The following is a 22,350-nucleotide window of genomic DNA, read 5'->3' on the forward strand; positions in this document are numbered from 1 at the left end:
TGCTTGCGGCGTAGTGCAGCGGCGTGAGGCCCTTTGGCGTCAAGACGCGCGGCGAGGCGCCGCGGTACAGCAGCTCTGCGACGTTCTCGTCACGTCCTGCCGAGGCGGCGATGTGGAGAGGTGTCCAGCTGTGAAGAGGTGTCAGATCGCAGTGAAGATGTATGGTGCTCAGTTGCAGTCAGACGAGTGGCGGAGCCGGCTGCTGCGGCCTCGACATCATCGGCCGCCGGCACCGTCCGGGCGCAAGCCATACCAGCGCGGCGCATCGTCTCGGCTAGTGACTCAGCTGTGCCAGCGCTGTCTGCTCGTGAAGGCGGCAGCTGCGTGCAGGAGAGCGAGCGCACGCCGCAGCTCCGTCCTGCACCTCCTCGCAACGTGCCACTTCGTTTGCCCACTCACCCACTGGCATCCGTCTGCGCCACATCCGCGCCGGCATCGCAGAGCGCGCGCACCACATCGCGATTGCAGAAGCTGGCAGCCCAGTGCAGCGGTGTGCGTCCATCGTCGTCGAGGTGCGTGGCGGCGGCGCGGCGTGCATCACCATCGAGCGAGCCCAGCTGGCGCAGCACGAGGTTCGAGTTGCCGTCCATGCAGATGCGCCCGAGCGGCGCGTCGGCGGCGGAAGAGGATGCGGCCATGGCTTCTGAGGATTGTGAGGGGCAACGAGCGGTGCTGGGAGATGTGGCTGGAGAGGTGGAGGCGCTGTGCGGCGTGCTGGAGGCACAGCGCTCAGGTGTCGAGAGCAGAAGGCCGCGCGTCGTCCGGCGCTGTCCCGAGTCCCGCGCACCCGCGCCTCCACGGTGCTCTGGCCGCCGCTGCCGCTCGCTCCCGCGCCGATCAGCCGCCAACGTGCGGCCGCGACCGGCGCAGCAAGAGAGCGCATCCCGGCCGCATCTGCCTTGCTCAGGGCTCTTAGAGCGTTGCTGAACAGCAAGCGTCGGAGCGTCGTGCGATGCCGCCGTTCTCGCGCCGCCTGGCGTGAGCGAGGACCGCCGAGGTGCGGCTTAATGGCGCATAAAGTGCTCACACGCGCTTCATTAAGCCGCATGTGGCGCCTGCGCCGATACGGCGGCCTATCGGCGCTGCTGCTTCTCTCTCCACCTCCATCCACCATGACGGTCTCGCCGCCGTCGCACCCGCGCAGCGCAGCCGGCGGCAGCGGCGTCCTGTCGTCGGCTTCTGCTCATAGCAGCGGCACGGCGCCGTGCGGCGGCACGACGCTGGCGCAGCGCTTCCGGCGCGCCGTCATCGAGAGCGACCTCAGCCGCGCCCGGCGGCTGGCGGCGCGGGCGCTCGAGATCGCACCGGGCCCGCGCCGCCTCGTGTGCGAGCCGAGCGGCATGGAGGATGCGGCGCACGGCGATGTGTTTGGCAGCAGCGATGTCTTCGGCAGCAGTTCGCGCAGCAGCACCCTCGCCGCGCCCGTCGGCGACCTCTCGGCGTCGCGCGGCAGCATCGCCACGCTCCTCGGGCCGCGCCCCGACGACGGCGCCAGCGCCACCTTCGCCGCGCGCTCGCCGCACTCGCCGCCGCGTCGCTACGCACGCCGGCTGCTCGTGGCGCATCCGGCCAGCTCTCTGTCGCCCGAGGCGCGCGCCGTGGCAGCCCAACGCCGGGCACTGGCGCAGAGCGGCACGCTGCACTTTGACATCCGCAACCTCGACACCTGCCTGCTGCTGGCGCCGGCTGCGACGGGACGCGCGCCGGCGGCCGCCGCAGAGGCGCCACATCTGGATGGCACGCGCAGCAGCCTGCATCATGCAATTGTGCACGACGGCAGTCGAGAGATGGTCGAGTGGTTGCTGGCGTGTGGACATGAGAGGCCGGACTTTAGCACCGTGAGTGGCAGGCCGGATGGAGGGGCGATGGGTGGGGCAGTCACCGAACGAGCAAGCGATGCACGGAGCAGTACAGACAGCATCAGGCAGTCGAGAGGCCACTGCTGGCGCCCTGTCGCCCCTGCGCCGCCAGCCGAGCTCAGCTCACAACGCGCCCAGGACGCGCGCAACGCGACAATGGTCCAGCTCGCCTCCTCGCAGAATCGTCCGGATCTGATCGAGGCGATCTGTCTATCGCTCATGGCGCATCTCGCCGACGAGCATGCGCGGGGACAGTACGTCTTCCCGCCTGTGCCACCGCGGCGCAGCGCCAGCACGGACGAGGAGGACGAAGAGGAGGACGTGGACGCCGACGAGCCCATTCCGGCGCCGCTGAGGGAACTGCTGGACTGGCAGGACGACGAGGGGCGTACGGCGCTGCAGGTCGCCAGCGTGCGCGGCTTTGAGGAGTGCGCAAGGGTGAGTGCAGCGGCGCCGAGCAACGCACGCGTGCTGACACCGCGACAGCTCCTGCTCGACCTCGGTGCAGATCCTGACTTATGCGACGTCGACGGCAACACGCCGCTGCACCAGTGAGTGCCGGTCGGGCACAGGTGCCTCGCCCAGTATTGCTGACCATTTGCCGCAGCGCCGCGTCGTGGGGACAGCTCATCGTCGTCCAGGTGAGCCCGCTCGCACTGCCCGCCCTGTCTTCGCGCTGACCCTCAGCAGCTGCTCATCGAGCGCGGCTGTCAGTTCGCCGCCAAGAACACCGACGGCTTCACAGCCGCCGACTATGCCTATTCCGAGAGGTGCGCCCCTGCCGTTGCTGCCACTGTGGCACGCTCGCGCTCACGCCCGCACGCAGCTGCAAAGAAGCGCTGGAAGCCTTCGGCCGCGCACAGTGGGAGGGCCGCCGCATGGCGCGCAAGCGCGGCAACGGCTCCGCCAGCGGCCTCATCTTTCCCGGCATGCACGACGAGGCGCCACCCCGTACGTCGGGCGTCGGCTCGGCCGTGCCCATGCTCTATGCTGGGCTCGATGACGATGCCGCCGACGGCGCAGGCGGCGATTGGTCGCCGGCCAAGGTGCGTTGCCGATGCGATGCGGCGACGGCGCGGGTTTGTGCTGATGATGCTCTCGTGCAGAGCTTTGCGCCGCCAAGCCAGGGCATCATCTCGCCGCGCCTGCGCAGCGCTCGCTCTTCATGACGCCTCGCCGCACAGCTTCCTACCTCCTCTACCTTTTGCTTCCATCTTCCTGCTCCATATTCCCGCGCTCTAGACTTCACGCTATACCCTGCTCCCCGCTCTGCTCGAGTCAAATGCGTATCCCTTGCTTCCACGCTTGCATTGGCTTCGCGCGCTCGTCACGCGCCGTTCTGCGCGCTCTGCTTTACATACTCCTCGTTGCTCCGCCACGCCGCCTCGTCCACCGCCGGCTTGTTGGGGCGCTCGCCCGCGCCCCAGCCGCCCCACGGGGCATCGGCGGCGTAGCGCGGCGGCGCCCATCCTGCGGCGGCGCGCGCTGCGAGGGAGAAGTCGGGCGCCGCAGCTGTGGGCGTCGCCGTGCCGTCCTTCGGCGTTTGCATGCCCGTCTTGGGCGTCTCGGTGCCGCTGACGTGTGTCTCCTCTTGCGTCGCAGGTGCGAAGCGCGCCAGGGCCGCCGCGTACGCGTCATCTAGACCTTCGCGGACGATGCAGCGAGAAGGTCCCAGCCAGCGCTCGACACGCGCGACATCCTTGGCGTCGAGCATCGTGCGCGCCTGTGCGGGCGTATGCGTGCCCGCTGCGATGGCAGCGAGACACTCGCTTTCGTCGTCAAGCACACTGACGTCGCCTGTGCCGTGCAGCGACAGCACGGCCCAGCCAATCAGCATCATGCCCGGCGGGCGCTGCTCGCCGGAGCGCTCAAGCGCATCGACGATCTCGGCGAGTGTCGAGGCGACCAGTCGCTGATCGGACGACGAGGCGCGCTCCACGATAGCGATGGGCGTGTGGGGCGGGAAGGCGGCGCCTGTACGACCACTCGTTGCTGTGCCGCACGTGAGCGCAGAGGAAGTCTCTGCACCGGCGGCCCATCCCTCGGTGAGCGTAGCGACGACGTCTCGCAGCCGAGCGACGCCCATCAGAATGACGGTGCTGCGCGCGCGCTCGTAGCCCGGCAGCTTGACGAGCTTGCCGCCGCGCCCGACGCCCGTGCAGAGCGTCAGCGAGTCGGCGGCGCCGCGCTGCGTCACTGGCAGGCCGAGCAGGAGCGGCGCCGCCAGCGAAGAGCTGATGCCGGGCACCACCGTGCACTCGATGCCTGCCGCGCGGAACGCCAGAACCTCCTCGCCGCCACGCCCATACACGAATGGGTCGCCCTGCTTGAGGCGCACGACCGTCTTTCCCTCCTCGCGCGCAGCCTTGAGCGCCAGCGCGATGAGCTCCGATTGTGCGCCCTCCGCATTGCCGGGGAATTTGCGCGCAATGATGAGCGGCGTCGTAGGCGGGATAAGCCGCAGAATGGGCGCGGGCACGAGCTTGTCGGAGAGGATGAGATGCGTGTCGGGCGAGGTGAGGAGCGTGTGTGCCAACAGCGTGAGCAGACCGGGATGCCCGGGCCCGGAGCCGAGCAGGTAGATGTGTCCTGCGCCCGCGGCACGCTCGGGCGAGGGAGGCATGAGCGCCAGCGAATGCTGCGACGTGTCGCGCTTGAGGCCCGGTCCACGCGCCGACAGCCGTCCGCGAGGCGAGTCGGCGCTGGCTGGCAGGGCAGCAGGCGGCGCCGGCTCGACGCGCTGGCCCTCGTCGTACGTGTCGAGCATCTGGCTCATCTGCTCCTCGCGCAGACTGCCGAGATGCTCAATGGGCCAGTATTCGCTCATCTGCGCGACCCAGCGCATGCGCCGCTTGTTCCGCTCCGCCTCCTCCTCGGCGTCGAGGTCTGCATCGTCGACGGCCAGCGCCTCGGCGCCGAAGAAGGAGCTCGAGGTGCGAGAGCGTAGTTGAGGGACCGGACTGTTGAGCGGCTGCGAGTCCAAAGCGCCGTCCTCCTCGTCGCGCTCGGCGACGCTGCGGCGCTGCGTGCGGCTGCGGCTGCGGCTGCGGCTGCGCGCCACGCTCATCGACGCCCGCCTGCGGTCGCCACGCTTGGCCAGCTCGCGCATGCGCCCCACACGCTCGACGGCATCGCCGACGTTGCGCGGCAGAGCGGCGACGATCTCGCGGCGGATGCGGCCTGCCAAGCGACAGCCGCGGCCGTTCGTCGTGACCGCGACCTGCAGACTCGACGGCGGCGCACCCGGCGCGGCAGAGGCAAAGCGATGCGTGGCGGGAAAGCTAAAGTCGCACAGTGCCGGCTGGTCGGCGACGTTGATGGGGATGCGCCGCGTGCGGCAGAGACGTGCCAGCAGCTGGGCGCGCGCCATGCTGCGCTGCGCCGGCGTCGGCGCCGAGCTCGAGGCGGCGGGCACGAGCGCGGCGTCGCCCAGGTGCAGCGTGTCGGTGACGCAGACGGCCAGCAGCGCTGGTGCGGAGATGTGTGTGCCGACAGTGGCGCTGCTGCTGCTGCTGGCCGAGCTGTCCCGCCTTGCCGCAGTGCTGCTGCTGGCGGTGCTCTCCCGTGCCTCACCGCTTTCCTCGCGGTCGAGCTCGTCGAGCAGTGCCGCCCACGCCGCCTCTCCATCCTCCGCCGGCGCATCGCGCCACGCCACCTCGCCCTGCGTCACTCTCCACCTGATCTCGTCGCACGCGCCCGCCTGCCCGCGCGCATCGAGGCCGACGACGACGGGCTGTGCGCCAGCCTCGAGGGCGGCAAAGGCGCGCGACGCGGCCAGGCGGCCCGCGCCGAGGATGAGCACGCGGCGCCCGACGGGGCGGAAGGAGAGGAGCAGCGAGGCGGTGGCGTGGGCCGGGGCGAAGGGCGGCGCGGCCATGGTGCGTGATGATGGTGGGAAGGCGGGGTGGGAGTGCGGCGCGAACGCGCGCCTCCTCTCCGGCGCCGCACCGCCGCGCGCTTATCAATCGCGCGCCTCTCGCTGCACCCTGTGCACGCCTCGCTGGCAAAAGAGAATGCTGTCTGCCCAAGCATATGTAAGAGTGGACACTGCCGTCCTCGATCAGGCGACTGCAGCGTGAGTAACGGGCATCTCGGCTCTTCCTGCGCCTCCGTTTGTGCCGCGCAGTGGGGGCGTGCCCGCGCAGGCCCAGATATGGCCAGGGTGCGCTTCGCGAGCACACAACGAGGGTCACGTGTGGCGAGGATGACGGGCATGCCGTGGGATGGCCAGGCCGTGCTTCGCAAGGGCTGCGACGACTGCGCAGGCGAGCTCGTGGCCGCCCTCTTCCTGCATCTGCAGCGAGCTCGAGGGTCTTGCACATGGCGTCGGCCGAGGAGCAGGCGCGAAGAAGCTCTCCTCTCGCACGGCTGCGGCTGGGAAGGGTTAGGAAGGCGCAAGGGTGCGCCTGGCTCTCACGCGCGTCTGGCCGCGGACAGCCACAGCGCAGAGGGGGAGCGAGAAACGCCGGGCGGGCGAGCGATCACAAGCAGCGTCGAGGCGCTGCGCCCGTGCCTGAGGAGGTGTTGCTCTCAGCGGCCTCGCTTTCGCTCGCGGTGACGCGCTCACGCCAGTACTGTAAGAGTGCAGGCAGGCGGCGAGTGTGCCGCGAGAGAGGGCACGGGCCGTGACGCGCCGCTCCACCCGGCCCGAAACTCTTGCGCCTCTCAGCCGCTTGGCGTTTCTGCACACCCTTTCCACCCAGCACTACCACCACCTCGTCCATACCTTCGCCATGGACGCCTCCGACTCCGTCGAGCGCACGCGCCTCAACGTGCTTGGTGCGTGCTGCTGCTGGTGCTGGCAGTCGCTTGGAGACGCGCCATGCCTCCACACCGCCCGCCGCGCACACTCCGCTGTGCCGTGCTCACACGCCGTCTTCCCTCAGAGCTCGCGCGCAACCTCTACTCGCACGACGCCGAGCTGCTCGCGGGCGCCGTCGACAAGGCCTTTGCCTCCAACGCCACGTATGCCGGACACGGCCTCAAGGTGCGTGCCGCCTCGGCTGCCCTGCAGGACGCCGTGCTGATGCGTCTCCTGCCCGCGCAGATCTCAGGCGCAAGCCGCATCAAGCACGCGGCGGCACTCAACAATGCCATCGACGTCGGCTCGGCGCCCGAGCTGAGCGCCGAGGATGTCGAGTGGGACGAGAGGTGCGTTGAAGGACGGGCGATGGGGTCGAGAGGGGCGGGGCGTGTTCAGAGCGCATCGCTCCACTCTCTCGGCGCCACGCCCTCAGCGCTCTCGCACCGCACCATGCTCACCCTCGCCTGCAGCTCCAAGACAGCCACGCTCTCGACGGTGCGCTACGTGTCGCCGCGCGGCATGCCGCTCTTCTCCTTTGCCATTCCCGTGCGCACCGTGCTGCACTTTGGCGGCCCGAGCAAGTCGCTGCAGGTCACGCACATCGCCGAGGAGTGGCCGCTCGATGCGTTCCTGCAGCGCACGCCCGTCGTTGGCACGCTGTGAGTTTGCTTGCTGCTGCGCATGGCGGCATGTCACTGACACTCGCCACAGCGAACGCACGATTTTCACGCCGCTCGCCACGCTCGCCTTCGTGCAGCTGGCGGGCATCTACCACGCGCTCTCCTCGCACCTCTCCTCGACGTCGCGCAAGCTCGTCGAGCCCACGGCCGCGGCGGCAAAGGTGCGCGTGCCCGCCGGCGTCGAGCGCGGCTTTGTGCGCGGCACCGAGGTGGCGCAGGGCTGGGGCTCGGGCCTCGTCGAGCGTGCCGTCAACCTCAGCGAGGCACCGCTGCGTGCGCTTGAGCGCGCTGCGCAGACCAGCACCAGGTGAGCAGGCGCGGAAGGAGCCTTTGTGCTGCACATTCTGACCCCTCGCACTCGCAGCATCCTGAGCCGCGTCTCGCCCATCGAGCTGCCGACGCCCTTCATCTACCAGGCGCCGGAGCGCAAGCGTCCTGCGTCGTCGTCGCAGAGCAACGGCAAGAAGGAGGAGAAGTCTGAGTCGAAGGACGACGACGCCAAGAAGGCTGAGAAGCCGGAGCAGGACGAGTCGGCGGCCGCCGAGGAGCAGCCTGCCGCCGCCACGGTGCAGGTCTCGGCGACGGCCGAGGAGCCGGCCAAGGAGATCAGCATCCCGGCACGCGTCAACAACGAGGCGCCGCAGGCCGAGGCCACGACGCAGCTCGAGGAGCCCAAGGCTGCAGACGCACCCAAGGAGACGCTCTTTGACCGCATCGAGGTGCCCGACCTCACGACGGGCCACGCAGCGAGCCAGAAGCCGCAGGGCCACCTGCTCGCCGTGCCGACGAGCCCCAACGTCGGCGGCGGGCACAGCTCGGGCAGCGAGGAGGAGCACGAGCACGACGACGAGGAGCGCAAGACGGGCGGCGGCGGCGGCGCGGGCAAGAAGAGCCGCCGGAACAAGAAGAAGAAGAGCAAGAAGGACAAGGACGCCGCTGCGGCGCCTGCGGCCGCGCACGAGAAGCCGCCGACGTTCAAGGAGAGCCTGCAGTCGTAAGGAGCGCACTCGCTGCTTCTCGCACGTCGTCTTGCCCTCGGTCGTACGACATGCTCCCTCGTCTCTGTCGCGCGACCCACCTTGCTGCCTCGTTCCGCATCACATCCTGTCTCGCCCCATCGTCTCGTACCACCCAGCATGTCCCTCGCTCCCGCGTGTCACGACCCTCACGCGCACGACAAAAGCATAGTTGCATCTTGTCCTGTTGCCGTGACTTGTGTCGAGGTGTGTGGAGCGATGCGAATGCGCTCTCATGGTGTTCGCAGGTGTCGGCGGGGCCGGGAGAAGGTGCCGGAGCCGCGGCGTGACGTGGAGGTGCCGCCGCCGCTGATGCTGTGCCCCTGTGTCAGCGCCGCCGCGGCGCCGCGGCATGGCGCACAGCCGGAGCGCGGGCGGGCGCGGGCCATGCCTCTTCCCCGCGTTCCACCACCATCCTCCATCCTTCCACCCTCACACATGCAAGACACGCTCGGAGCGCTGCTCGCCGTCGGGCTCGTGTACGTCGTCGTGCGCTTTGCCTTTGGCAGCAGCAGCGGCAGCAGCAGCGCCGGCAGCGGCGGCGGCGGCGCCGGCGTGCCGGGCGGCGCCAGTGTCGCGCCCCAGGCGGGTGCGCAGAGAGGCGCGGCGCAGAGGAGAAACATGGCGGGCGTCAGTGATGAGATGGTGAGTGGGAGCGCACGGCGGTGCGAGAACAGTGCCAGACGGGGCAAGCGCGGCGGCGGCAGCAGCGCCAGCCTGGCTTCGCTCGCTCCCGCAGAGCGCCGCTGCCACAGCCATCTCGCAAGCCAGCCAACCCAACTGTTGTCCGGCAACTGACCGCGCTTGCCTTCAGGTTCAGGCCGTGACGTCGATGTTCCCGCACGTCTCGCCCGAGGCGATCCGCTACGACCTCGCACGCAGCGGCAGTGCCGAGGCCACGGCCGATCGCATCCTCAGCGAGGGCGCGCTGCCGAATGTGAGTTGCGCTGCTTGCCAGGCTTTGCGAGTGCAGGCGCTGATGTAAAACGCTCGCAGCCGCCAGCAGGTCTCTTTGGGCCTCCGCGTCCCGCACCTCCGCCGCCGCGAGCGCCCGAGTCAGCGTCTGCTGCCTCGTCCGCATCCGCACGCACCTCGCTCATCAAGTCCTTCAACCTCGAGGCGCGCCTCTCTGCGCCTGCGCCGTCTGAGGCGGCACCGGCGCCGGCGGCGGCAGAAAAGGGAAAGGAGAAGAGCAAGGCAAACTGGAGCGACGAGCGCGCGACGAGGGAGCGGGAGCTGAGGGCGCGAAAGGAGGAGATGATCCTTGCGGCTAGGAGGTGAGTGTCGCGTGATAGAGCATGCGGCGAGCGCGCGGACTGCCGCCACAACTCGCTCTTGCGCGGCCCCCTGAAGCTGACGCCCCCGCCCTCAGACGTCTGCAGGCCAAGCAGAGCGGCGCCTAGGCGTTCGGAGATGGCTCGCAAGCAGTGCGCTCGCTTGCAGCACTGCACATGTACGAACACGCTGCTTCGTGTAATCAGGATGCCCGTAACCATCAGTGAGCGCGTGTGTGGTGCCTGACAGCTCAGCCATGGCATGAGCGCTCTGGCAGCTCATGACAGGCGATCACGCCGACCTCGGGCAAGTCATCGCATTTCTCGCTCGTCTGCACAGCGACGCACGATCTACGCGGCTCGCCACGGCATAGTAAGGGTGCGTATCCAAAAGATGGGAAGTCGAGCTCGTATACGGTCCAAGTAGCGCGCCAAGTCGGCGGGTCGACGACCCTTGCTGGGTCGCTTGGGTCGCGGGCGGGGGCGAGGGAGTCATTTCGTCTCGTACATCTGCCAGTCGTACTTGATCTTGCTGCCCCACATGCTGCGCGGGGCGCACTGCGCCGCATGCTGCACGTCGACGAGGCTGCTGTCGCCGCTCGAGGCGTAGTGGAGCATGTTGAGGCGCGACGCACTGGTGACGCGCGACCACGTCGCGTAGCCGGCGGCGTTGGGCGAGCCGGTGCGCGCAAAGGCAGTAAGGCGGGATTGCATCTGCGTCGAGGCGGCCTGCTGTGCCGAGGTGGGAGAGGGCGTGGTGCCGAAGATGAGGTACTGCATGAGGCAGGTGAGTCAGTGTCGATTCGCAGCACGTGCAACTCGAGCACACCACGCACAATGTCGTCCTCGTGGCAGACGTGGCTGTCCGACTTGGTGCAGTAGTCATTGTCGGCGTTGGAGATGTAGCGCGCGCCGACGTCGTGCTGAGCCAGCCAGACGGGCGTGCCAGCGCTGGCGAGGGCACGGGCGTTGCGCTGGCTCGAGCATCGCCAGAGGCCGTCGGTGCCGCCAAGCTCGAACTGCGAGCGCGTCTCGTCCTCCGTGGTGCCGTTCGTAGCGTACGGCGCCAGGAGGGAGAGGGCATCTCCTCGACCGGCGTTGAAGATGAGACCGAGAGCGACGGAATAAGGCACCGGGTAGTTGCCTTGCCGCAGCGTGAGGATCGTGGAGCCGGCGTGGCTGGGAAGGAAGAGAGCGCCGGCGGTGGCGCCGGCCTCGTTGGCGACCGTCGAGATGAGCACCGCCTTGCTCGTCTTGCCGCCCGAGGTGATGCTGGAAGGGAAGTAGTCGCCGAGCATTGGGCGCCACGGCGTGCCGCCAGACACTGCCGGATTGGCCTGCGGCACGGTGCTGAACACCTCGGTGCTGGCCGCGAGGATCTCGCTCTTCGTCTTGCCGCGCGCACAGGCGATGTCGGTGCATCCGAGGAGCGCCATGGCGCCGCCGCCGAGCGCATTGTGGTCCGTCTGCGTCGCCATGCCGTAGTAGGCCGTGTCGGAGACGAGCACGGCGCGTTGGAAGAGCGGCTGTGCCGCCGGCAGCGTCAGCAGCGCACGCACCATCTGTGCGCCGCTGCTCTGGCCCATGACGGTGACGCTGCCCGCGTCGCCGCCAAACGAAGCGGCGAGCGCACGCAGCTGCGTCAGAGCAGCGACGACGTCGCGCAGCGCCATGTTGCCCGCCACCTTGTCGCCGCCCGGAGCGCCGCCGGCGGCCTCGTCGAGCGTGGTGTTGGACTGCAGCCAGCCGAAGAGACCGAGACGATACTGCAGCACCACGACGATGACGTTGTTGCGGCTCGCGAAGCCCGACGCATCAAGACCGGACGCCGTGCTGGAACCTGCGACGCCCGAGCCGCCGTGCACCCAGACCTGGACAGGGATTAGCGGTGGCGATGACGCTTAGCTTGAGATGGACATACCAGGATCGGAAGCTTGGCGCCCGAGCTGACCGTCGCCGGGCGGTAGAGCTGGCTGTAGAGGCAGTCCTCCGACGGCTCCTGCACACCGCGCGGGTCGTCGTCGTACTCTGCGAGGAGGCGTGAGCCGCAATGCAAGGGCTAGGCGTCGTTCTGCTCACGGTAGCATCCGGCGGGCTTGAAGGTGCCGTCGTACGTGCCGCTCGCAGCGAACGCCGTGATGGGCTGCGGGTTCGCGAAGCGCAGTGCATCGACCGGCGGCTGGGCGAAAGGAATGGTGAAGCGCTGAGCGCCGTCGGCCGCGGCGCCGGCAATGTCGCCGAGCGGCGTCGAGACCGTGAGGGGCGCATCGCGGTGGAGAACCGGACCGGCGTGCGCAAGGAGCGCGGTGAGGAGAAGGAGAAAGGGAGGGAGGAACATGATTAGGAGTGGCTGGGAGGGTGAGATTAGAGCGACGGGCGGGAGGAGCGGCGTATTATAGCGAGCGGGAATCTTGACGAGGCGTGCCGGGCTCGGCGTGGCAGCGACTAGGGTCGCAGACAGGCTTGAGAGAGGCAGGGTTCGGCGAACGGCCCGAGCGCAGCTCAGAGACGAGGGCTTGATGGATGCTCGGCGCTGAAGTAGCGTCGCAGCGAAGGCGTTGACACGCCCGGGGATCCGAGGGTGCAGCGAGGAAACGGGCAAATCACGCGCAGCGTGGGAGAGAGCAGAGCTGGCTGGCAGCGTGGAAAGTATGTGGAGCGGACGAGCTACGATGGCTCGGGCGTGTGTCCGGGAAGGTAGCGAAACGACGAGATGAGAGAGCGATGTGGGAGAGGGCTGCGAGGTGAGGCCGACGCGGTGCTTTTGACTGCGAGAGGCATGCCTTGTCCCCGAGCGGCCGCTCGACGCTGCCATAGGCTGCTGTCCCGCTCACTCAGACGTCAGAGGGACTTAGGAACGGAGCCGGTCCGCTCAGGAGCGTATGCCGAGGTGCCTTGTTTGCGACAGAGGAGTGCGCCGCGCGCGTCTAGGGGCGGCGCGAGCGCCACCGCTGCTGGGCGCTTCTCCTCCGAGCGCCGGCGGGTCTCTCGTCGAGCTCAGCTGCCAGGTCACAGCCTTGTCCACAAGCTCGAGATCGGCATCATGCGCAGGGCTCCAGAGCCGCAGCAGCGCAGTGGCTGCAGGCTGCAGTGCGGGTGTCCCCGCCCGGCTGAGGAGGCGCTCGGGCCTCGCAGCGCAGCACGCCAGCACAGCGGCGCCGCTCACGGCAAACTGCCGCCGCTGCGCCTGTCGGCTGCCGGCACCGAGCTGCAGCCACCCGCTGTACGCCTTGCCTTGTCCTCTCTTGTCTCTCCCTATGCGCTCAGGGGGTGGCGCTGCTGCAGGCGCGCGGCACGGCTCGGCACGCAGCACAAGGGAAACGGCGCGGGTGCGAGGACAAGGGAACGACGCGCCGTCCGGAGGCCTCCGCGGCGGATGTGGTCAGCGTTCGGCAGACCGGACCCTTCCTGCGTCACACGGCCCGAGCGTCAGACAAGCGCACCGTTCGAGAGCCGACACATCCGAAGGGCGTCGCATGGCAGCAAACCTTCCGCAGGCCAGGCGGGTGCAGGCGAAGGTGCGGCCTCGGCGCCGGCACCACGCGCAGCACCCACACAACCGCGGCCGCACGGACATCGGAGGCGGCGGATCACCGCGCCAAGCGAGGGTATCGTGCTCCATTGCAGTGGGTTGGCAGTAGCCAGACGTGTATAAGTGAGAAGCGAGTCCAGTGTGCGAAGCGGAGGTTAGGCAAAGAAACCCTGACGGTCCTCCTTGCGCGCGCGCGACATGTGCGCCAGTGCGAGGTAGAGCTTAAAGAGGCGCGCTGCCTCTTCGTCCTGCGCGAACGGATAGCTGGCGCCCAGCTGGTACACGGCCGCGAAGCCCGAGACGACGGCTGACTCGTGCATGTTGACGAGTGTCCATCCGCCGGCGTAGCTGAAGAGACGCGTGAGACGAGGGACAAGGGTGGGCGGAGAAGAACGGCAGAACATACCGCGTGTGCTGCGTGCCGTTGATGGCCCACATGAGCGCCACCGTGCCGACGAGGTGCTGCCAGCGGTGCGACTGCTGCTTCCACCACTTCTCCATCAGAATCTGCGGGGCAAAGGCGTGAGCTTGGCACATGGCATGCCGCGGGAGTGGCGCTTACCTTCTCCTTGTCGATCTCGTCGCGGCTCCACCGGTGGCTGAAGCCGTCCCGGTCGAGGAAGATGGTCTGGTAGATGCGCGGCTGCTCGCCCTCTTTGATGTCCTTGAGCGGATGCTCCTTGGTCTTCCACTCATCCTTGCCCACGCGCTCCGTCGGCGGCGCATTCTCGAGCGTGCGGCGCGCTCCCTTGCCGACGGCCGGGTCGCCGTAGAATTGCGGCTGGTACGTCGTCAGGTCAAAGGACATGGTGATGGAGCCCGGGTCCTTCTCGTCCTCCTCGATGAGGTAGAGCGGCTGTGGACAACGGTGTCAGCAGGAGACGAGACTTGTGCATTGCACGGCAGACGAGGCTCGAGCATCGCACGCCACACTCACCGCCCAGTTCTCCTTGGCCCACTTGAACGACTCCTGCGTCTCCTTGTCCTTGCGGTCGGCGTTCCAGCGGTCCGTGTGGTCGAGCTCGTAGTGCTTCTGCATGTATGGCTTGTCGTGGTGCTGCGCAGGGACCATCAGCACCGGGCCATCGGGACAAGCCACGTGCTGCTCACCGTGACGCTGATGTCCCAGAAGTACTTGACGTTGCCGAGGATCTTGTTCTCCTTCCAGCTCGGGCCGGAGCCAGCCTTGAGGATCTTGAGCGCCGAGTCGGCGTCACAGCACAGCACGAGCTCATCGAACGACTCCTCCTCCTCCTGCTCGCCCGTCGGCTTGCCCTCCTCGTCGGTGGCGCACGAGCGGATCACGACGTTGGCGCCGCCCGCCTTGCGTGCAGCAGCACCACGCAGCACGGCAGTGACGGCGCGCGAGGTGCGCACCTTGACGTTGCCCGCCTCCTCGACGAGAGTGCGGAAGGCGCCGTACAGCCGTCCGAGCTCGGGGAACGCCAGCATGGTGGGCAGACTGGCGAGGAAGCTGTCGGGCGAGTAGTCGAAGATGCGCATGCTGGGGTCGAGGAAGACACGCGCCAGGATGGCACTCGAGATGTGCCGCGTCTCGTTGCCCGTGCCGAAGAAGAGGGCGACGAGCGGGAAGACGATGCGCTCGCCGAACGCCGGCGGGTAGCGGAAGAGCGGCAGCAGCTTGGACACGGGCACGAGGGCGAAGATGGGCTCGAAGCGCTTGATCGTCGACAGGGTGCCGCCGAACTGAGGGGGTAGGCGTCTCAGTGACGCTGCGAACACTGGCACAAGCGCCACACCCGCCGGCGCCATCTCTGCTCCGCCACACCGCCACGCGGCCACTCACACGCTTGATGTTGTCCTTGTGCTCCTCGATGAGCTGTGTGGGGAAGATGTTGGTCCAGAAGTTCTCGCCCTTGCCGAAGCTGATCTGCATTTCGATTTCCTTGCTCTGGAAGCCGAGCACGTCGTGGAAGAGGTTGAAGGTGTTGCGGAACGTCTCGGGCGCGCCCTGCACGCCCTCATTGAGGTACTCGGCGCCGAAGCCGGGCGGGAGCGCGTGCGACGTGGCCGAGCCGCCGACCTGGGGCGCGCCGTCGTACACGGTGCCCTCGAAGGCGTCGGGCGAGAGGGAGAGGGCGTAGGCGGCCGAGAGGCCGGCACACCCGGCGCCGACGATGGCGACGCGCTTCTGCTGTTGCGCGGGCATGGTGAGTGTGGTGAGGGTGAGGGGTGTGGTGGTGTGAGGCCAGGGTCCGGCAGGGTGCGAGCCTTCATGTCATGTCATGTCAGGCGAGGCGAGGCAGCGGCCGCGTTGGGTAAGAGGTGGAGGTGCGGCGCCTGAGTCAGCCCAGCGACTTTCCAGGCGCGGCCGGGACTCGGGCGAGCGCGGCGAGTCTGCAGTCCGCCTCACTCTCGCTGCTTGTCCCTCGACCACCAGCTCCTCCGCCCGCCATGTCCGCAGCACAGACCGACGACAACATCTCCTCCATCGCGCCCGGCTCCTCGACGGCCGCGCCGCCGCCCGGCGCGGCAGGTGCGCCGTCGGCGCTCGACTCGCTGCGCACCTTCTCGCCGCGCGCTGAGGCTGCGCGTCTGAGCGCCGGACGCATGCCATGTGCGCGCAAGAGCCTGCTCTTTGGCATCGGCACGGGCTTGGGCGTGACGGCCGTCGGCGCTATCGCCGGACGAGGTGAGTGCATCGGGTGATGAGGGAAAGGACCTGCACACAGCACGAGGCCGTAGCGGGGCTCCTCGGCGTCCGCGGGCATCAGCTGCGCATCGAAGAGCGTTGTCTGTGCAAGCGGGCTCGGGCAGAGCTCGGACCTTCTGGCTGGGGCGGTGCCTGGGAGCAGGGTGCGAGTACGAAGCTTTGAGAGCTGACGGCCTCTCGTGATGCAGGACTGCGGCCAGCAGCGAATTGGGGCGTAGGTGCCTTCGTGCTGATCAGTCTGACGAGCTGGTGAGTGCGGCCCTGGCGCGCAAGCCAGCCAGTGCTGACGACCGACCTGTGCCGCGCGAAGGGAGTCATGTAGGAGATCGCTGGCAGCCGAAGCCGAGCGGGTGCGCATCATGATCGACAACCACTCTTCGCGGCGGCGTCCGCGCTCGGCGCAGGATGAGGGTCCCGCGACTGCAGCGGGGCCTGGGCAATGAGAGTCATGCAAACGGCACACGGCATCGGCAGAGTGGCCTGTCCGGCGCGCCTCGGCACACAAGAGAGTTGGAAGAGCTCAGTAGAGCGGCATGTTTGCATCCATCGCGCTCCATGCCCTCAGGCCGCCGCGCAGGTCCTGTATCCGCAGCGCATCTCGCCCTTGCTTGGCAGCTTCCTGCTGCAGCAGCGCCGCCGCCGTCACCGAGTCGTTGCCGCGGCGGCACACGAGATAGACGTCTTGCGCTTCTGCGCCCGCAAGCTCATCGAGCTTGGCTAGCGCATCGCTCGGATTGCGCCGGAGTGTCGTGAAAGGCAGGTCTGAGGTGAAGTCAGACGCATGCAAGCTGAGAAGTGTGGGCTGCACTGACTGTGAGAGCCGGAGAGATGGGCGATGCCGAACTCGACCTCGGGACGCACGTCAACGAGCACGGCGTGAGGATCCCTTGCGATCGTGTCTCTCAGCGCCTGCCAGGACAGTCAGCAGACGGCAGGACCGGCAGCGGCACTTTTCTCACCTGTGCGCTGAGCCGCTCGATGCCTGCATTCCGCGGAGCCCTTGGAGTAAGGCGGCAGAAGCTCACGTAGTCCTCGGACTCCAGCGAGGTGATGACGCTCGGCCCGCCCGCTGCCTCGCCATCGCCACACGATCGACAGGTTGCCGCGCGTCGTGGCCGCAGCTTGACGCTGCGGTACGGCGGGAATGCCAGCGGGTTGACCATCGTCATGGCCGTAGGTGTGACTGCAGGCGGATCAGCGTGAGAAGACTCATGCGCTGGACGCAGCACGTACCGTCGCCGACGCCAGCCAGTAGCCGCACAGTCTCCAGCGCCTGCATCGTCCCCACAAGCCCAGTGATGGCGCCAAGCACGCCGCCATCTGAGCAGTCCGTGACGTCCTCAGGCGCTGGAGCGACGGGAAAGAGACAGCGATAGCATGGTCCTCGCTCCTGGCTCTTCTGTTTGCCCTCGCGAGCCGGCAGTAGGCAATCGGCGTCAACGGCTGGCGAATAGCGATGAAGCACGACGAGCTGGCCTTCGATGCCTTGCGCTGCGCCAGAGACGACCTGCACGTCGGAGAGCACAGCTGCGTCGGAGATCAGGTAGCGAGCCAAGACGTTGTCGGTGCAGTCGAGCACAATGTCGTGTGCCGAGATGAGCTGCTGAGCATTGGCTGCGCTCAGCGCGGCCACGACTGGCTCGAGCGAGACGTGCGGGTTGATGCTTCTCGTTCGTCAGGATAAGGAATAGCGTACAATAGCCTCTGTTGCACTCACGCACGTCCAGCGATACAGGCGGACTCGGCCTTCGGCATGCCGACTCGACTGTCGGTGTGGAGGATCTGGCGCGCGAGATTCGACGCCTCGACGACGTCGTCGTCCACGATGGTGATGTGACCTGCATGCTGTTCAGCGCCGAGCAGCGGCGATCGTACCGCGCAGCCGCTCACCCACACCAGCGGCCGCCAAATACTGAATCGCCGGACAGCCGAGCCCGCCGGCGCCCACTACGAGGACGCGCGCCTCGCACAGGCGCAGCTGCGCCTCGACGCCGAAGCCCGGCAGCACGAGCTGGCGGCCGTAGCGCGCGTACTCGGCGTGCGACAGCGGCAGCGGCGCCGGCGACACGGTGGACATCTTGATGTGCGGCACTGGGCCTCGTTGTGGTCGTAAGACACGGTCCCCAGACGCACTCCACACCAAGGCATTCCGTGACACGTCACGTGGAGCTGTTCGTCTTTCTTCCCACGCTGCACGGCGCGGAGCACATCGCGGAGTTGCGACGGAGCCTGGTCAGCCCCGCTGTTGAGATGCTTTGGGGCGATCGGGATGGAGGAGGTCGGGATCGTGAGTGGGGATGGCTCTGCACAGCTGACGAGGCGCGGGCCCGAGTGTGCGAGCCTGCGACAAGAGCCTCTTGCGGGCCGTCGAGGGCGCGTGTGGCTCTCGCTCGTGCGACGCAGGTCCGCTACGAAGACTCGACTCTCACTCGCTGCTGGGCCAGGTCGCAGCTGCGGCCTGCGACAAGTGCCTCATGCTCATGCTACACCTGTCTGCATGCATCGTGCAGACAACGAGAGCTGGCATGCAGCGGCTCGCGCAAAGCCAGATGCGTCTGCGAAGCAGCGGCGCGTCCATCTCGGCCGCCGGCGCGGACCTGAGGCTGCAGCCGCTGCATCCGCTGCTGCCTTCGCGCTTCTGGCCTTCTGCCACCAAGCACCGCGCCGTCATGCGAGCTTAGCGCCGTCCGGGAGCAAGCGTCTTGGTAGGCCCGCCAGTGGTGCGCCACACCGCTGCACGCTCGCTGTCAGTTCTGCACGACGAATTAGCGATTCTTTATTGCTCTCCAAAGTCTGCGAGTGGGAAGAGGGTATGAGCGCTGCGAGAGGAGGAAGCCGCGGCTGCTGCTGCGGCAAGCTCGACTCACCGGAACAGAGGCGTGCCGCAAAGCCATCCCACGAGCGCAGCCAGTCCGGCGCCTGGGTCGCCTGGCTGCCCACCGCATAGCTGCCCGTCTCGCCGAGCGCCGCGTGCGCCATGGTGCGCGGCGCGCCGCCCATGTGCGAGAGGGCCCAGGCGATGCGCCGGCCGTCGTCGTCGATGCCGTCGCGCTGGAAGATGAGCTCGGCCTGGAAGAGCCAGTCGTGCAGCAGGGCGGCGTCGCCGGCCCATGTCTCGCTCGGCGCCGCGGCGGCGGCCTGCTGCTGCATGCGCAGCGTCGCTGCCAGGTGCTGCAGCGTGTCGAGGAGCATGTCGGCTGACTCTGCGCAGCGGCATGAGCACGAGCGGCTGGTGGGCAGCTGTATGGACGCTCACCAGGCATGCTCAGACGCCGCTGTTCTTGCTGATACTGCTGCTCCTGCTGCGCGTACTCCTGCTGGTACATCTGCTGCTGCTGTTGCGGCAGGCCAGCGTCACTCGGCACGTATGGAGCTGCGTTGCCCATGAGGCCCAGCGCCGCAGCGGCGTGCTGCTGCGCCTGCAATGCCTGCTGCAGCACCTGCTTCTGCGTTGCCTCGTCCATCGCCGCGGCTGCTGGCGCGTGCTGCTGTTGCTGTTGCGAGGAGCCGACGGCCTTGGCCTGGGCCGCCTGCGCCTTGGCCTGCGCGAACGCCTGGAGGAGCAGCGATCAGCCAAGCACACACAGAGAAGCGGCATTCCTCCTGCACCACGCACCGCCGAGTCGCGCGTGCGGAACAGGATGGGCGATCGGACACGGCGCGGGCCGTGCTGCAGGGGCAGCGACGGGCGCGGCGAGGTGGGTTGAGGAGTGGCTCGAGGAGAAGAGGCGCTCGCGGCGCTCGCGGCGGCTGCGGCGTCGGCCGGCCGACGAAGTGGAGACGCGAGCTAGGTCGAGTCGAGTGTGCGTCGTGGTCAGAGGAAGAGGAGCTGCGGCGGTGCCCGCATGCCGCAGCGAGGAAGCGTCCGTTGGGCAGAAGTGTGCCGGCAGCGAGAGAAGAGATGAGGAAGTGGGCTCGCAGCGCCGCCAGCACCTCGCAGAAAAGAGCTCGGAGCCGCTTGCTGGTGGCTGAAGAGAAGAAGCGCCGTGCAGCAGGCTGGCTCGAGCGCAACGGAAGCGTGAGGGGCAGCACTCTCTCCTCTGATGCGGCACGGCGCCAGGCACGGCCACTCACTCCGCCGTTCCCCGCTCCACCGCCGCCGCCCAAAGATAGAATGCGGCGAGGATGCAGACGAGCCGCCGCCGTAGCCGCAGCAAGACGAGGTGCTTGAGGAGGAGGCAGAGCCCACGCCATCTCGCGGGCAGGAGGCATGCTGCGCTGCTGCACCTGCAAGTGGAGTGCACCTCGGCAGCAGCATGACGCAAATGCGCGGCACACGGGCGTGGCGCCGCCAGCGAGCGCTCCAACGGCAGAGCAGCGCCAGCCGGCGGGCACGCGGACTCCGCGTGTGCCTGCAGGCCGCATCTCCGAGCGAGCGCTTCGCTGGCGAGGTGCAGTTAAGCCGCAGCTTGCTCTGGGAGGGGGGTGAGGCAGACGAGCAGCTGTGCTGCGGCGTCTACGGCCGCCCTCCTCTGCCGTCGTGCTGGCGCTCTGTTCGCCCGCACGTCTCGTCTGTCAAGTGACGCGATGCTGCCGCTCCGAGCGCCGAGGCGGCACCGCACCGCTGCACGCTGCTGCAAGCCACTCCTCCCGCACTGCAGATGGCGAGGACGCTAGCGCACCTTCGGAGACGCCTGCACTGCTCGGGTTGCGGAAGCGCACTTGAGCAGCAGCTAAGCGGCAGCAAGAGACAAGAGAAGCGACTGCGGCACGGCCTCAGCATGGCGCCTGCCGAGCAAGCAGCGTCGCAGACTTCTGACTGGACATGCGAAGAGCACCTCGAACGCGGCCGCGCTGCGGCATTCAGGAGGTGCTCGCGACTCGCGAGCCGGTGTCCTGCCGCCGGCAGGCGAGCGTCGCATCGGGCCAGCATCAGAGGTTGCAGGTGATTGGGGCCAAGCGCTGCCGTCAGCACGGCTCGGTGCCGCGCCTGATGATGATGGTGTGCCAGGTGGCTCGCCGTCGGGCGACGTCGAGATGCCGACGCCCCACGCGCAAGGCGAGGAGGCAGCAGGTGCGTCGAAGCGTCTGCAGCATGCGCGACATTCGCCACGACGCTTCGGACGCACCATGCTGCTCGCCGCTGGCTTGGCATGCCGTAGCTCGCCACCCATGCCTCTCTGCGCCCTGACGTCTTGCAGAGGTCATGCTGGCAGGATGTTGCGTGGAAAAGGTGGGCTGTACCGTGCGCTGTGGGTGCCCTCATGTGCTCCCGACGGCTGCATGCACAGCCGGCGTCCGGACGTGCTTGCGGCCGCGAGGCAGTCCGGAAGATTTGCGAGGAAGCAGCAAGCGGTCGTGCGAACTCCGACATGCTGCGCCTCCCTGTCTTCACCCGCGCACGGCTCAGGACCAGACGTAGCACAGCCTACATTTCTTCGTCGTCGTCGAGGCCCAGCTCATCCGCAATGTCGAGCTCGGGATAGTCGCCTACCCGCACGCGCTCCGGCCGCACAAACGAGGCGTGCTGATTCCGCGCCTTGAAGTACTCGACGCCGGCGACGCTGCGCGAGAAATGATGTGAGCAAGTGCACACGCGTGTGAGGAGCGCAAAGCGCGATCCGACGGCGGGACCAGCACAGCCCTGGGCGCCATCTCCGGGACCACGCGCACTTGCTGCGTGCCAGACACTCACCTGCCATTGCCCTTGCCGCACGGCTCGTCATACTCGATGCCGACCCAGTTGCCCTTCGCAAAGCTCGTCGTGCCAGCGAAGCGCACCGTGCCGCGGCTGCCCTCGCCCTCCTTCGCGTCGCCCGCCTCGCGCAGCACGACGCAGCGCTTGCCGGGCACGATGTCCTCTGGGATCGGTGCGGCTGGCGGAGCAGAGGCGGCTGCTGCCTGCACGGCGGGGTCGAAGCGGCCCATGCGGTTTGCCTGCTTGTACGCGCGGACAGTGTCTGCGGTGCGAGCGTGAGAGGTGCACACGCCGGCGCCTCGCATTACCACTCACCTCTCCGCTGCGCATACGTGTCGTCGTCCATCTCCCACTTCTCCACGCTCTCGTCGGCGACGAAGCGCTCGCTGCTGCCTGCTGGCCGAGCATCCAGGACCTGCACGCAAGCGCCCTCATGTGCGCCGATGGATGCAAGTGTCGGCTCTTCAGCGCCGGGAGCCGCATCATCTGCGCGAGGCAGGTCGGCGAGGCGGATGGCGCGAGCTCCCGGATCGTCGGTGCGCGCCGAGTGCAGCGAGAGGATCTGCGCCTCGGCGGGGATGCCGCTCAGCGTGTAGATCTTCTGCCGCAGGCCCGAGAGCGGCAGCGAGCTGGGCAGCCGCAGCTCGGTGGCGATCTGCGCCGAGGGCGAATGAATGTGCAGCGAGAGCGACATGGTGGCCGTGGGCAGGTGCGTGTGGGTCGCGGCGGCGGTGGAGCAGGCAGAGGTGTCGCGGTCGCGAAAGAAGGACCAGACCCGCGGCGGCGTGCGGCTGCGCGGCGCGCTAGGCGCCAGCTTTTTCCGGTGCTCCGTGCGCCGCGTCCGTGGACTTCGCTTCCGCCTCGGCAGGTGCA

At 68.3% G+C, this 22,350-nt stretch overlaps 12 protein-coding genes across 12 annotated transcripts; 5 read left to right on the plus strand and 7 right to left on the minus strand.

The window, feature by feature from the left end:
* The first annotated feature begins 967 nt into the window (after positions 1-967).
* FA09DRAFT_359501 (ankyrin) lies at positions 968-3,163 on the plus strand. Its single transcript, XM_025745118.1, has 6 exons — positions 968-2,297; positions 2,346-2,410; positions 2,467-2,500; positions 2,550-2,629; positions 2,686-2,905; positions 2,966-3,163. The coding sequence occupies exons 1-6, from the start codon at positions 1,008-1,010 to the stop codon at positions 3,026-3,028; spliced, it is 1,752 nt and encodes a 583-aa protein (XP_025599761.1). The 5' UTR covers positions 968-1,007; the 3' UTR covers positions 3,029-3,163.
* On the minus strand, positions 3,147-5,813 carry FA09DRAFT_328870 (hypothetical protein). The gene has a single exon (XM_025741946.1). The coding sequence runs from the start codon at positions 5,734-5,736 to the stop codon at positions 3,187-3,189; it is 2,550 nt and encodes an 849-aa protein (XP_025599762.1). The 5' UTR covers positions 5,737-5,813; the 3' UTR covers positions 3,147-3,186.
* A 779-nt stretch (positions 5,814-6,592) lies between these two features.
* On the plus strand, positions 6,593-8,341 carry FA09DRAFT_337604 (hypothetical protein; the record flags this gene model as incomplete). Its single annotated transcript, XM_025744017.1, has 6 exons — positions 6,593-6,638; positions 6,746-6,846; positions 6,907-7,010; positions 7,134-7,322; positions 7,375-7,650; positions 7,708-8,341. The coding sequence occupies 6 exons, from the start codon at positions 6,593-6,595 to the stop codon at positions 8,339-8,341; spliced, it is 1,350 nt and encodes a 449-aa protein (XP_025599763.1).
* A 168-nt stretch (positions 8,342-8,509) lies between these two features.
* FA09DRAFT_328871 (hypothetical protein) lies at positions 8,510-9,853 on the plus strand. Its single transcript, XM_025741947.1, has 4 exons — positions 8,510-9,004; positions 9,174-9,296; positions 9,356-9,636; positions 9,732-9,853. The coding sequence occupies exons 1-4, from the start codon at positions 8,579-8,581 to the stop codon at positions 9,760-9,762; spliced, it is 861 nt and encodes a 286-aa protein (XP_025599764.1). The 5' UTR covers positions 8,510-8,578; the 3' UTR covers positions 9,763-9,853.
* A 115-nt stretch (positions 9,854-9,968) lies between these two features.
* Positions 9,969-12,347, minus strand: FA09DRAFT_359505 (alpha/beta-hydrolase). Its single transcript, XM_025745119.1, has 4 exons — positions 11,713-12,347; positions 11,555-11,661; positions 10,470-11,504; positions 9,969-10,407 (listed from the first exon to the last, which is right to left on the minus strand). The coding sequence occupies exons 1-4, from the start codon at positions 11,969-11,971 to the stop codon at positions 10,126-10,128; spliced, it is 1,683 nt and encodes a 560-aa protein (XP_025599765.1). The 5' UTR covers positions 11,972-12,347; the 3' UTR covers positions 9,969-10,125.
* An 889-nt stretch (positions 12,348-13,236) lies between these two features.
* On the minus strand, positions 13,237-15,432 carry FA09DRAFT_328872 (nucleotide-binding domain-containing protein). The gene is made up of 6 exons (XM_025741948.1): positions 14,973-15,432; positions 14,276-14,872; positions 14,103-14,222; positions 13,728-14,021; positions 13,572-13,672; positions 13,237-13,513 (listed from the first exon to the last, which is right to left on the minus strand). Exons 1-6 carry the CDS (start codon positions 15,333-15,335, stop codon positions 13,321-13,323), a joined length of 1,668 nt encoding a protein of 555 aa, XP_025599766.1. The 5' UTR covers positions 15,336-15,432; the 3' UTR covers positions 13,237-13,320.
* A 148-nt stretch (positions 15,433-15,580) lies between these two features.
* Positions 15,581-16,282, plus strand: FA09DRAFT_337608 (hypothetical protein; the record flags this gene model as incomplete). Its single annotated transcript, XM_025744018.1, has 3 exons — positions 15,581-15,818; positions 16,028-16,088; positions 16,150-16,282. The coding sequence occupies 3 exons, from the start codon at positions 15,581-15,583 to the stop codon at positions 16,280-16,282; spliced, it is 432 nt and encodes a 143-aa protein (XP_025599767.1).
* Positions 16,283-16,347: 65 nt separating this feature from the next.
* Positions 16,348-17,916, minus strand: FA09DRAFT_316823 (hypothetical protein; the record flags this gene model as incomplete). Its single annotated transcript, XM_025740853.1, has 6 exons — positions 16,348-16,601; positions 16,652-16,748; positions 16,799-17,022; positions 17,073-17,503; positions 17,557-17,677; positions 17,730-17,916. 6 exons carry the CDS (start codon positions 17,914-17,916, stop codon positions 16,360-16,362), a joined length of 1,302 nt encoding a protein of 433 aa, XP_025599768.1. The 3' UTR covers positions 16,348-16,359.
* Positions 17,917-18,252: 336 nt separating this feature from the next.
* Positions 18,253-18,963, plus strand: FA09DRAFT_232954 (hypothetical protein). Its single transcript, XM_025739609.1, has one exon. It carries the CDS (start codon positions 18,337-18,339, stop codon positions 18,784-18,786), a length of 450 nt encoding a protein of 149 aa, XP_025599769.1. The 5' UTR covers positions 18,253-18,336; the 3' UTR covers positions 18,787-18,963.
* FA09DRAFT_232953 (hypothetical protein) lies at positions 18,964-20,358 on the minus strand. Its single transcript, XM_025739608.1, has 2 exons — positions 19,096-20,358; positions 18,964-19,042 (listed from the first exon to the last, which is right to left on the minus strand). The coding sequence occupies exon 1, from the start codon at positions 20,202-20,204 to the stop codon at positions 19,194-19,196; it is 1,011 nt and encodes a 336-aa protein (XP_025599770.1). The 5' UTR covers positions 20,205-20,358; the 3' UTR covers positions 18,964-19,042; positions 19,096-19,193.
* Positions 20,197-21,570, minus strand: FA09DRAFT_232943 (hypothetical protein). The gene is made up of 2 exons (XM_025739607.1): positions 21,475-21,570; positions 20,197-21,343 (listed from the first exon to the last, which is right to left on the minus strand). Exon 2 carries the CDS (start codon positions 21,151-21,153, stop codon positions 20,296-20,298), a length of 858 nt encoding a protein of 285 aa, XP_025599771.1. The 5' UTR covers positions 21,154-21,343; positions 21,475-21,570; the 3' UTR covers positions 20,197-20,295.
* FA09DRAFT_333805 (Cap-Gly domain-containing protein) lies at positions 21,208-22,171 on the minus strand (the record flags this gene model as incomplete). The annotated part of the gene is made up of 3 exons (XM_025743705.1): positions 21,208-21,343; positions 21,475-21,739; positions 21,793-22,171. The coding sequence occupies 3 exons, from the start codon at positions 22,169-22,171 to the stop codon at positions 21,208-21,210; spliced, it is 780 nt and encodes a 259-aa protein (XP_025599772.1).
* Positions 22,172-22,350: the final 179 nt, after the last annotated feature.

This window comes from Tilletiopsis washingtonensis (genome assembly GCF_003144115.1).
Source record: "Tilletiopsis washingtonensis strain MCA 4186 unplaced genomic scaffold FA09scaffold_6, whole genome shotgun sequence".
Lineage (NCBI taxonomy): Eukaryota > Fungi > Basidiomycota > Exobasidiomycetes > Entylomatales > Tilletiopsis > Tilletiopsis washingtonensis.

Bases quoted from the DNA above. Each gene is read 5' to 3' on its own strand.
- FA09DRAFT_232954 (XM_025739609.1), top strand. From the start codon at position 18,337: ATGCATCGTGCAGACAACGAGAGCTGGCATGCAGCGGCTCGCGCAAAG.
- FA09DRAFT_232953 (XM_025739608.1), bottom strand. From the start codon at position 20,204: ATGCGGCCTGCAGGCACACGCGGAGTCCGCGTGCCCGCCGGCTGGCGC.
- FA09DRAFT_328872 (XM_025741948.1), bottom strand. From the start codon at position 15,335: ATGCCCGCGCAACAGCAGAAGCGCGTCGCCATCGTCGGCGCCGGGTGT. The intron at 13,673-13,727 runs GTAAGCGCCACT...TTTGCCCCGCAG, and splicing joins ACGAGATCGACAAGGAGAAG to ATTCTGATGGAGAAGTGGTG. The intron at 13,514-13,571 runs GTATGTTCTGCC...GCGTCTCTTCAG, and splicing joins AACGGCACGCAGCACACGCG to CTACGCCGGCGGATGGACAC.
- FA09DRAFT_232943 (XM_025739607.1), bottom strand. From the start codon at position 21,153: ATGTCGGAGTTCGCACGACCGCTTGCTGCTTCCTCGCAAATCTTCCGG.
- FA09DRAFT_328871 (XM_025741947.1), top strand. From the start codon at position 8,579: ATGCGAATGCGCTCTCATGGTGTTCGCAGGTGTCGGCGGGGCCGGGAG. The intron at 9,005-9,173 runs GTGAGTGGGAGC...GCTTGCCTTCAG, and splicing joins CGGGCGTCAGTGATGAGATG to GTTCAGGCCGTGACGTCGAT. The intron at 9,637-9,731 runs GTGAGTGTCGCG...CCCCGCCCTCAG, and splicing joins ATGATCCTTGCGGCTAGGAG to ACGTCTGCAGGCCAAGCAGA.
- FA09DRAFT_359505 (XM_025745119.1), bottom strand. From the start codon at position 11,971: ATGTTCCTCCCTCCCTTTCTCCTTCTCCTCACCGCGCTCCTTGCGCAC. The intron at 11,662-11,712 runs GTGAGCAGAACG...GCCTCCTCGCAG, and splicing joins CAAGCCCGCCGGATGCTACC to AGTACGACGACGACCCGCGC. The intron at 10,408-10,469 runs GTGCGTGGTGTG...TGCCTCATGCAG, and splicing joins TCTGCCACGAGGACGACATT to TACCTCATCTTCGGCACCAC.
- FA09DRAFT_359501 (XM_025745118.1), top strand. From the start codon at position 1,008: ATGGCGCATAAAGTGCTCACACGCGCTTCATTAAGCCGCATGTGGCGC. The intron at 2,501-2,549 runs GTGAGCCCGCTC...GACCCTCAGCAG, and splicing joins GACAGCTCATCGTCGTCCAG to CTGCTCATCGAGCGCGGCTG. The intron at 2,906-2,965 runs GTGCGTTGCCGA...GCTCTCGTGCAG, and splicing joins GCGATTGGTCGCCGGCCAAG to AGCTTTGCGCCGCCAAGCCA.
- FA09DRAFT_328870 (XM_025741946.1), bottom strand. From the start codon at position 5,736: ATGGCCGCGCCGCCCTTCGCCCCGGCCCACGCCACCGCCTCGCTGCTC.